This window comes from Nuphar pumila, chromosome 14 (assembly GCF_984573655.1).
Source record: "Nuphar pumila chromosome 14, dmNupPumi1.hap1.1, whole genome shotgun sequence".
NCBI lineage: Eukaryota > Viridiplantae > Streptophyta > Magnoliopsida > Nymphaeales > Nymphaeaceae > Nuphar > Nuphar pumila.
In genome coordinates, this window is record NC_143262.1 from 19,028,435 (window position 1) to 19,040,756 (window position 12,322).

The 12,322-nt window shown below is 37.2% G+C and overlaps 1 protein-coding gene across 1 annotated transcript in view; it reads right to left on the minus strand.

The window, feature by feature from the left end:
- LOC149816556 (DNA (cytosine-5)-methyltransferase CMT3-like) overlaps positions 1-12,322 on the minus strand; it is a 33,598-nt gene that overhangs the window by 3,616 nt on the left and 17,660 nt on the right. Inside the window, exons 10-15 of the mRNA XM_089986919.1 lie at positions 3,277-3,335; positions 3,122-3,188; positions 2,622-2,951; positions 2,474-2,542; positions 376-462; positions 9-96 (exon numbers count right to left, since the gene is read on the minus strand). Of these exons, the coding sequence (XP_089843045.1) occupies positions 9-96; positions 376-462; positions 2,474-2,542; positions 2,622-2,951; positions 3,122-3,188; positions 3,277-3,335 (700 nt within the window). The remainder of the gene's footprint in view (positions 1-8; positions 97-375; positions 463-2,473; positions 2,543-2,621; positions 2,952-3,121; positions 3,189-3,276; positions 3,336-12,322) is intronic.

The following is a 12,322-nucleotide window of genomic DNA, read 5'->3' on the forward strand; positions in this document are numbered from 1 at the left end:
GGACGCACCCTGTCTGCTCATCCTTATGTATCGTTGGAACTCTGTCTTTGGAGCTTTTCCATATGGCATTTCATCACGGGCTTCATCGTTACAAACCTGAATATTCCCAGATTAGATATATGAGCATCACTTGTATGGCCCACAAGGGCTGCACTCATCTGGTAGGGGGGACTTGTGAATGTCACCAAGTTGATGAGACGTCACAATTTTGAAACCGGGTGGCATCCCTTGCTGCAAAGTCTAAGCTGTGTGTACTCCCCGGTGGGCAGGGAGGACCTCTAGGGTTTTACCCACCGGAGGCCATCCAATGTGTGGTCGGTGATTGGGGGAATGTAATAAGAAATCAGTCATCTTAGGTGAAAAACAGAAACTTACCGCAGGCAAGTCAGAGATGGAGTCTCCAAGAAGAAGTGCCTTCTCCAATTTCCGAGGTTGATCTTCATCATATGCAACAACATTTTGCTAGAGATGTATTGCAATGACATTAACATGTTGGTGAGATTCTTACCAACAAAATTTGAAATCCAAGAGACTCTAAGATATATGGAGTATTAACTATGTAAAGCTCATAATACAAGCGCACGTGCATTACTGCATGCGCAAGGACACTGCTTGAGAGTGCTTGTTCATGTGTGCAATATTAAGTGGGCTCTTCGAGTTGAGTTGTATAAGTGTGTCATCATTGAAATATGCTTATTGAAACACCAGAAAAACAAATGGTCATGGGCCAGACATCGTATGGCCCATTATTCGGCAATCGAGGTGTTAGGGCTCAACTATTGCTTGCACAACTGTGAGAGCTTAATTCTATAAGAGAATTGAGTGAAGATGGAAACCTCAACAGATAACCAGGTGAGAAGCCCATAGACACACCAACACAAGGAAAAGCAAATTGGCACAGAAAGGTATCCACAAGTGCGCATACAAACAGTAACACATCTAGAGGAACGATATGACTCATGAGTGACAAAAAGTAGGAGACACTTGACATAGTAACAAAACTCCGCTATGCGCAATCATTATTTTAATATTTTTCAATAGTATCACAATAAAACACTTTTTTATATATTGTAATTTTGCTTAAAAAGTTCAAAAAATTTGTGCCGCCATATCCCATTTTTTAAAAAGAAAACTGAAACTCTTGTGGAACTAAAGTCGCATGACTGGTTTTTTTTTTATAGAATGATAATTCATTGATTCGACGATGAAAAACTCAGTCACGCAGATGATGAGAAATCATCCGGTTGATAAGCAGAAACAGAGTACATTGAAAGAGCGATGCAACCCACAGAAACAAAGTACAGAGAGAATTTAACATTGCACCAGAAACCTAGCATCACATAAAGAACAGAAAAATGTCTACTGCAACACAGTCCAACTGTGGCCCAGATAAACACGTGTCTGCTGCCAATCCAGGCGATCGACTCGGCAGGCCATTTCATGCATGACATGTTCGTAACCTCACCTCGCAGCATGTGGCATAGGTACTGGTACTGGCGCTTCTGAGTAGGAGTGTCAATGAATGGCCCGATCCTGAGCCATACTGATCTTATAATGTCAGGGCTTGGTTACAAAGAAAGGGGTCTGATTAACTATTCGGGTTGGACGCATCTGGTCTGACCCAAGTTATGATTAAGATCCACAACTTTTCCATGTAAAAAACTTAAAATTATTATTTTACCTGGTATTGACCAGTTCTGGTTTATGTAATTCTTATCAGATCCGAGTATGTTTCTTCATATGAAACTTTCGGTCAAACCTGAGTCCGAATCTGATACCCTGCATCACTTAGTCCCATTTAGCAGAGGTCTGGCCCGTTGAAACCCCTACTTCAGAGTGCTGCTACACACATAATGCATAGGTTATGTTGTATTTCTACATGAATATCTTTTTACTTTTTATACATGTTCTTTATATATTACTGGAGCCCTCGATTTGTGGCAACCAACTGCAAGCACCCAACACATATGCGACAGAGTTTAAAGGTCTACTTAAGAGGACAATATGTTGAGTTAATAAACATTGTCTTATATTTTTACATCAGCCAACGAATTAATGCCACACAATTACCACATCAGGACTTCGCACTTCCAAATTCAGCCAGATCAGTTTAATGCAAGTGTAGAATAACTGGACATACCTATTTGTTCTGTGCACAAGTGAAAATAGCATGGAAGATTTATCCTACCAGATGTTAATAGCCAATGAGGCAATCCTTTCCTAAACTTGTTTCCCAAGCAAGGTATGGGAAGTATGAATATTAGGCACAACAGCTTAAAGAAGACTAAAGCAAAAGCTAAAAAGAATCCATATATATATATATAGAGAGACACATACACACAGAGAGAGAGACTTGTGACAACGGTTTCATCCAAGTCAAACGCGTGCTTGAAAAAGTTTCATGAATTGATATATGTGCATGAGCGCGCGCGCGCACTCGCTGTCCATATTTAGGATGATCAAACAATCATACCTCGAATTCATTAGGAACAATTCCTCTAACGACCACATCATGGGTTGGTAGCGGGTAAGGAGGTAGCATCTGCAAAAGTACATTAAATAAAATTGAGAAGATGATTACAATTTGGTATCCCTTTGAAAATTAGAACAAATGCACTTGCCTCATTTGGATGAGCGCCCCATAAGAAAACACGCATACGAAATTGAGGAAGACCATAACAACCCGCAGCCATCATGCCAAGCCTTGCTTGGTAACCCGTAGAAACTAATCGAGCCAATGCATATCTTCCAAGAAAACCACCAGCAAACTTCATGATGTCCACAACATTCTCCATCAAAACATATTTCGGTTTCAGGCACTCCACAATATCCATGAAGACAACCATCTGGTGATTCTTCTCATCCTCTAATGGTGCTTTTGCATTTCTAAAACGATTGAATCCACTAATTCCTTGGCACGGTGGCCCTCCACAAATGACATCAACGTCACCCTAAAATGTAAGGAGTCGTAAAGAAAACATCAAAGAAATGGATTTGCCAGGTCTAGTCCAACAAGGGATTCAAAGATTTGAGATGGAAGCAACAAAAAAGCCATATAACCATGAAGAACGGAGGGTAAAGTAACGTCATCTTAATAAAGCTGATATATTAGAATACTTACTGGGAGAGGCAAGATGCTCTCTTTATACCCATTTGTTACAAAGTCTTTTATGCGCTCTTGACAATTACTGCATAACAAAACCAACTAGACGGTTCAACTAAATGGAAATGAAATGAATGAAACAACTACATGAAAAGTTTCATATATATGAATACCTTAGACCTTCAACGGATTCCCAAGTATCATCACTGGGACCATATCCTCTCCAACGTACCTGCGCATCCAGTAAAATTTTTTAGGAAACAAAGTAATTCACCTATAATGATATAATTATTACCGTTGCCTATGACACTAACTTTTCCAATCTACCTAATCAAATATTAGCATCATTATTTAGATTATAAGTTCACCAAAACTTCAGTATATTGGTTCAAATTAACAATCGGCGTATCATGTAAGCAAGAGTTAATAACTTCAGAAATTTGATTATCGGCTTGAACTCTGATCTTTTGAATGAGAGTTTCGTCCTCTGCCAAAGGGAATCTTTTAAAGCTGATTGAGTACATATAAAACAAGATTTCTTTTTGACATAATAAACAAGAGCTTCTGGCCAGCATTCAGTCAAGGAACTACAACTGTTATTTTCAGGTAAATGTGGTGGATAAGCTCATATTCTGGTGGTTCCAGGGTGAACGAATGCCAATGAGAAATTTGATCTGGAAAACCTGGTTGATGTTATTTATAATGTACTTCCCACTTGTAGGACTCATAAACAAGGCAACTGAGCTGATCTTGCCTTGTTCAAGATTAGCTTTTCCTCCATGACACATAATCGTAGCCCCATTATAAGCTCCAGTGAGTCGTGAGACAGCTCAGGGAGAGCAGAAATCAAGTCAGGACTCCTTTGAAAAATTATATCATTTAAAGAGGGGAAACGTAAAGGACTGAGCTCCCAATCAACACTTTCACGAGAAGCCCTGTAGCTTTAATTGCATATGATATGACAACCCAAAACTTATGATCATTAAGAATAATATAAGAAATATTCTTAGCATCAAATTTCTTATAGTAATTAGATAATCTAAAATTTGAAGGAAAGAACATTGAGTTCAACTCTTTTTTTATAACATCCAATACTATGAAGCGTGAGATATATTGTGGCAAAACGAATAACCGCCAGACGTAAAACTTTTTTATTCTTTGTAAACTTTCTCATCAAATTTAACATTAATACATGACTATAGATATAGTTTGTAATTTATTTATTTTTTTGCCTTTTTCACTGTATCTTTAAAAATTGATGTTTTTTCAATATCTTTTAACATCAGATTCAAGCAATGTGCCACATATGGTATTCAAAAACACATTTTTTCTACTGTTAACATATTCTCAGTTGCCACACAATTTGATGCATTATCTATAATGAATTGCACTATATTTCCTTCACCAACTTATTTAAACAACTTACACAAATTTGCAACAATTTTTTTCATCTCACAAATATCAACAAACTTCAAAAATATTGTCTCAGATGAGTTGTTTACAAGAAAATTAATTAAGGTGCTTCATTTTCCATCTATTCAACCATCTACCATAATGCTGCAACCAACTTTTGGTCATTCCTAATTGAGATCTTTTAAAATTTCATGAATACAATCTACTTCATCCTTCAAAATCCATGTTATGATCTCTTGGTAAGAAGGTAGTTTGAACCCTCATCCATAATTTGCAATAACTTCTACCACTCGACTAAAATATGGATTGTTGCAAAGATTATATGATAGGACATTGGAATAAAAAAAATATGTCAATGGCACGAAATATGTTTTTTTCTCTCATTCCTTTTGAAAGCATTGTTTATTATAGTTTGTTGTGCTTCTTTGTTCAAATAGAGGTTCATGGGACCAACTATGCTTGTTTTTGCAACACTACATGATTTACTGGCTTCTTTGTTCATATTATTATATGTTAATGATCCAAAATAAAAACTCCTTTCAATTTTGAACTTGTTTTTTTCCTCTTATTTTTGAACACTTAGATGATTCTGGAAAAACCTTTTCACATCAGGTGAAACCAATTTTCACAAGCTTACACCATGTTTTATACGAGCTAAGTGATGTTTCAACCTGTAGATGCCTCATGTAGTCTTTTTTATGACATTAATTACAAATTACATGTCCTACGAGTTTGGGATCTTTAGTGGAATTTGAAACTTTAGGTCCATGATCTCATCCTATATCTCTTTCCATTGTTCACTTGCAAAAATGCATACAAAAAAATATATATTAACAAAAAAAATTACAAAAAATCAGAATTAAAAAAAAAATCAAATAATGCTTTATATAAATCCAATGAATTCATATTCATATTCATATTCATATTTAATAAGAATCAACATATATTGCACATGAATTCCATTAAACATCCACCAGGAATTGCAAGTTAAAACAAATTATATAACTAAGAAACCGATTATATAACTGAGAAATTCATTATATAATTAAAAAACTAATTAAAACTTGGAAACAAATTATATAGCTGTGAAAAAAACAAAGAATCAACAAATTTACAATGAAGGGAGAAGAACATGTTTCTCTTTCTTCAAGAGTCCAAGGAAAGGAAAGAACATTGGTTTTGTGACCTACTACATGAACAACTTCAATTGTTAAAATGTATCAATGTATAAAATTTAATCAACAACAAGTTATCAGTGAACCATTTATGCACCTTTTTTAAATAGAAACAAAATTCATTGATGAGAAAATCAAATAATAATGAGATTCTAACATTCAAGTCTAAATTTGAGGACATTTCCAAGTGTTCCCAGTAAATACCCTCTATGGAAGAATCGCTTGCCACTAATTCTTTGAAAACAACAATGACATATGTCTCTTTCTAACCACATTCTCAGCCACCAGTACCTTCTATATCACTTTCAATGCGTCAAACCACCATAACCTCATTTGCAATCATTACTTATAGGCAAGTTGAAAGAAGAAAATCACCTAAGCACTTAAACATTCTTTATCAAATCAACCCATCACTTACAAAGACCATTAAAATGTAACAAGTGTAAGAAATAAAATCATGAAAGAAAAAAAAGAAACGAAAACCATCCCAACATAGAGAGGATTCTGATGAAAAATGAACCTTCTATTTAGTCAACACATAAAATTGATTAAATAGAAACAAAATAGACAAGAAAAAACGTGTAAAGTATATAAAAGATGAGAAGAAAGATTACCTTATAGACAATGGCAAGCAAAAGAGGAAAAATGTGAAACTTCTTCTTCTTCTTCTGCCTTTCTTTCGAGATAAGGAGACTAGAGATACGAGAGAGCTAAGAGAGACGAGAGAAAAGAAAGCCCTCAACCCTAATTAGGGTCAGGGACAAAACTAATTTAGCCCAAAATTTTAGTCAAATGGGGGGGGGGGGGGGGGTTGACACCCATTTGACCAAAACAAAAAAATGGCCACGCCTTAGGGCATTTACTCTTTTCTAGTGCCTCAAGGCACCAAGGCCCTTGCCTTTAGGCGAGGCTCATTTTTAACAACATTGAGTCCCATAAAGGGGAAAAAGCATTAAGTAATCTTAGACATTCATATCCCCTTGATGGCTTTAACCATTTTCTTGCAAGAAGTGTTGTCTTGCAAGATCCTTTTGAGTATGTATGTCTTTCATAAATAACCAAGTCTCATTTGACTTTCTAAATTTAGCAATATTAGAACATGTTTTAATATCAACATTATTCATTAATCATGCAAGAATCTTCACATGGTTTCGCTCTCAATCTTCTACTTTAGATTGATAGTCATAGATGTTATGTCACATGGGTGCGGGTGCGGCAAATAAATATATATATATATATATATATATATATATATATATATATATATATATATATATATATATTGAGAATAGGTGGTTTAAGTTTAAATCTTCTTAGATTGGAGGTTATTTGCAATTTTTATTTAATATTGGACTTAGATGTAATTTATTCTTTTGGCCTCTCTCTATTTAACATAGAGAGCAGCCCTAATGTGGATTAACGAGTTTTCTTGTGCAGCCGTCTCTCTCTCTCTCACTCTCTCTCTCTACCTAGGGTTCAATGTATCTAATCTTTCCTTCAACATGGTATCAGAGCCACCGATCGTGGGAGCGTGATCGTCGATCGTGATCAATCTTCGAATGATCTACACCATCAAAAAAAATTTATATCTTCAAGTCAGGTCAGCTGTTCTTATTCTGTGTAAGATCTGATAACAGATCTGGGATTGATGACCCAGATCTGTCATCAGATCTAAGGGAGCAGATGTTTTGTTCCTGCCGTGATTTTCTATTGTTTGGGAGAAGCCTTGCCGTGATTTCCTGCTGTGCAAACCCTTGAGCCCGTGAGTTCCACCTGCCATGATTTTGGGGTTTGGTAGCTGATAACAGATTTTAGGTGTTGCTATCTGTGATCGAGATGTGTTGCTGTCGTGATTTTTTTATCGTGTCCCTTGTTAGATGTCGTGAGATCTTGAAGAAATGAGCTTCCTTTTTGCTGTCGTGATTTACAGTATCTGTCAATATGGTTTCAGCAGCATCTGTCGTGATTTCAGCATCTGTCATGAAATTTTTTTTCATGCTGTAGTGATTTGTTTTCTTTTGCTGTGAAAGAGTTTCAATTGTGCTCATGTCGTGGAAACAGCAAGCGTGTTTCTCTGCTGTGTTCAAAAATATCTTGTTTATGTGAGTTTTTTTTTTACTGTTGTGGGATTCTGTGTCGAATATTGATGCTGGTCGTCGGTTCTAGCTGATGCGTGATTGTCACACATGCTATTTTATGTGCTGCTAGAAGCCTGTCAAAAATTTTTATCTCTGGTGTGGCTATTGGGTTTATAAAACCTGCTATTCAAGTGGGTAAATCTGATTTTTTTTATGGCTGAAATAGAATTAAATATTCAATATGGGTGAAACTTCGAAATGTGATTCCAAAATTAAACATATTGGAGAGTATAAGGCTTTTGCCAATCCCTTCTCGTATGGCTCTTCTGTAAGGTTGAATGAAACTAACTATGCCAGGTGGTCCAGAACTTTTATGATGTCGGTGTCTGGACATCGTAGAAAACATATTTTGTTGGAAGACGAACCCAATGAAAAGATTGGAAAATACGTTACTTGGGATGAAGATAATGACATAATTATGTCATGGATCATGAATAGTGTCGAAACCCATATTGCAGATGGTTTAATTTACTATAATACAGCCAAACAGATGTGGGACAATCTTCAAGATATGTATTCACAAGAGACTAATGTGAGTCGAATCCTGCAAGTCGAATAGGAGATATATAATTTACAGCAGGGAGATCAGACCTTGGCCCAATATTATGCATCTGTCAAAGCTGTGTTTGAAAGACTCAATGCTCACAGGCCTCTTTGTTGCTCGAAGCAAAAAGATCATCAAGAACAAACTATGGTTGCTCGGTTTCTTACAAGTCTCTCCTCAAAATTTTCTGTTGCAAAAGTTCAAATGTTGACTGGATCAGATGTACCTACTCTTGTTGAGGCATACAATCGTCTGAGTACACTTGCGATCTCTCTTCCACAATCTCAGCCTGTGACTCAGTCATCTGCTCTTGTTGTCTCATCTGGTTTCGGGCGTGGAAATATTCAGAATATCAGAGGACGAGGTCGTGGACGAGGTATGGGAGGCAGAGGAAAACTTCAATGTATATTCTGTGGAAAATCTGGACATTTAGAAGATCGTTGTTGGGATAAGCATGGTCGGCCAACCTCTTCTTCATCAAAGTCTTATGCTATTAAAGCAAATGTTACTACTCTCGAGGCAACACATGTACAGGATAATATCTTTGCAAGTGACAATAGTATCACCCACAGTCGTGCTGAATATGATAAACTGATAGCTCTTCGCCCCTTGAGTTCAACCCCTCCAGTAGCTGGTGTTGCCTACTCAACAGGAAATCATCTTCATCCGACTGACAGTAAGTGGATTATTGACTCTGGTGCATCCAGACACCTGTGTGGAAATACACTTGTTTTTTTCAGATCTAAAGGATATTACTGTTCATCGAGGAGTGTCATTAGCTTATTGGAATTCCTCCCCGATTGTTGGTCAGGGAAATATTTCTATATCATCCTTATTACAGTTGCAAAATGTTCTTCATGCTCCAAAATTTCCTCAAAGTTTACTCTCTGTTAGTTGTCTTATAAAAGAACAAAACTGTAGAGTAATATTTGATCCCATGGGTTGTCATTTTCAGGATTTGCTGACGGGGAAGAAGATTGGTGGAGGCTATGAAGAAAATGGAGTTTAATACATACATCATCCAATGGGTAATGTTCATGCTGCAGTGGAACATTCATTCAGTAATGTTCAGTGGCATCGTCGTCTTGGTCATCCTTCATTGTCAAAGCTTCGTTCGGTCTTTCCTCAGATTCCTTCCACCACATCATTTCAGTGTGAAGCATAGCAGTTGGGCAAGCATCATAGAAGTTCGTTCCCTTCGAGTCAGTCCAGTAATAAAGTCTTTGAACTTCTTCATGCAGATGTATGGGGTCCTAGTAAGATTCCTACTAGGACTCAGTGTCGATACTATCTAGTTATTGTTGATGACTTCTCTAAGTTGTCTTGGGTGTTTTTAATAAAAGATTGATCTGAAGTTCCAAGTATTATCAAATCTTTAATTCTTGAAATAAAAACTCAGTTTGAATCTATTGTCAAGATTGTTCACACTGATAATGCTCTTGAGTTTAAATCAAAAGTTCTGTTACAATTTTACCAAGATCATGGCATTCAACCTCAAACTTCATGTGCCTATTCATCTCAACAAAATGGGGTGGTTGAGCGAAAACATAGGCACTTGCTTGAGGTTGCCCAGACCATTATGATTCAATCTAATGTTCCTGCATTATACTGGGGTGATGCGATTACCACTGCTTGTTATCTGATCAACTGCATGCCTTCTTCTTCCGTGGGTGATCAAATTCCATTACATATCCTAAAACCCAATACCCCACTCTTCTCTTTCTCGCCCAAAATATTTGGATGTGTTTGTTTTGTACACAAACACCGTGATAAATTAGCTGCTCAAGCTACAAAATGCATATTTATTGGTTATCCCAAAAATCAAAAGGGATATCGATGTTATGATCCTATTTCTCGCCGAGAGTATGTCAGTGCGGATGTATCTTTCTTGGAATCCACTCCATATTACTCTAGTACTGGTTCCCCGCTGAAGGTTGATCCAGCTGAGTCTTTTTTGTTACCTATACCTCATTTTCCTTTGAAATTCGTGCCCTCATTACCGAACCAAATTTCATCCTCTTCTAGATTTCATAATCCTCTATTGGTATATGTGCGTAGAGCTCCACCTCCGCAAGTGCCTTCATCTTCTTCTTCCCCTGACGTAAGTTCTACTGACAATAGTGATCTTAATGATGATGATAACAGGCCTATTGCTCTACAAAAGGGGACACGACAATGTACCTTATATCCCATATCTCATTTTGTCTCCCATGCCAGAATTGGACATCAGATGAAGTCTTTTATTTCAGCCTTATCTGCTGAAACTATTCCTCTGAACTATCAGCATGCAGAGCTTGATAATCGCTGGAAGCTGGCTATGCAAGAAGAAATGGATGCTTTAGTATCTCAGCATACATGGGATCTAGTTGATTCCCCAGCAGATGCTGACATTGTTGGATGTAAATGGGTATATACAATAAAGTACAAATCTGATGGTTCTATTGAAAAGTACAAGGCCAGATTAGTAGCAAAAGGGTATACTCAAACATATGGTATTGATTTCTTTGAAACCTTTTCTCCTGTTGCACGGATGGGTACCATTCATCTTGTTCTCTCAGTAGTTGTTCAGCATGGTTGGAGCTTGTACCAATTAGATGTGAAAAATGCATTTCTATATGGGGATCTATCTGAGACCGTTTACATGCAACAACCTCTAGGATTCGAGGTTGAGGGGGAGTATCAAAAGGTGTGTAGATTCAGAAAGGTGATTTATGGCTTGAAACAAAGTCCTCGTGCATGGTTTCAAAAGTTGTTTGAAGTGATGTCACGCTTTGGCTTTAATAGGTCAGCAGCAGATCATACACTATTTATCAAGAAAACTAGCCCTCGTATAGTTGTTATGGTGGTATATGTGGATGACATCATTCTTACAGGAGATGATATGAAAGCTATTGAAGCCACAAAGGCTCATCTTCAAAAACATTTTGTTACAAAAGACCTTGGTTCACTCAGGTATTTTCTGGGTATAGAAGTTGCCAGGAGCCGTGAAGGGATGGTTTTGTCTCAACGGAAGTATGTTCTTGACTTGTTAAAGGAAACGGGAATGTTGGGAGCTAAACCAGCAAATATTCCCATGGACCATAAAGTTCAGTTGTTTGAAGAAGGGTCAAAACCAGCTGATAGCAAAAGCTATCGCTCCCTAGTAGGGAAGCTACTGTATATAACTGTGACCAGGCCGGATATTGCTTTAGTAGTAAGCAAAGTTAGCCAGTTTATGGACAAACCAACTGAGGTACACTGGAATGCAGCTATTATGATTCTCAAATATCTAAAATCTTCTCCTGGAAAAGGGTTATTGTTCAGGAAAGGTGGAACTCTGGAGATAGTGGCCTATTATGATGCTGACTATGCAGGATCTGTAGTGGATAGAAAATCTATCACAGGATTCTGTGTGTTTCTGGGAGACAACTGGATTTCTTGGAGAAGAAACAAAATGTGGTTTCTAGGTCAAGTGTAGAATCAGAATATCGGGCTATGGCTCAAACAGTTGCTGAATTGATGTGGGTCCGTACTGTTCTTCATGATCTTCAGGTGAAGGTTTCCTCTCCTATGACCATGATGTGTGATAACAAGGCTGCAACATATACAACGAACAATCATGTCTTTCATGAGAGAACAAAGCACATTGAGGTTGATTGCCACTATGTAAGAGATATGGTTCAAGCTGGACATATCACTACCAAATATCTAAAGTCGGAAGATCAAGTTGCAGATATGTTTACAAAACCCCTTGCTAGACCAAATTTCTCAAAATGTTGTGACAAGCTGAGCATGATTGATATTTATGCTCCAGATTGAGGGGGAGTGTTGAGAATAGGTGGTTTAAGTTTAAATCTTCTTAGTTTGGAAGTTATTTGCAATTTTTATTTAATATTGGACTTAGATGTAATTTATTCTTTTGGCCTCTCTCTATTTAACATAGAGAGCAGCCCTAATGTGGATTAACGAG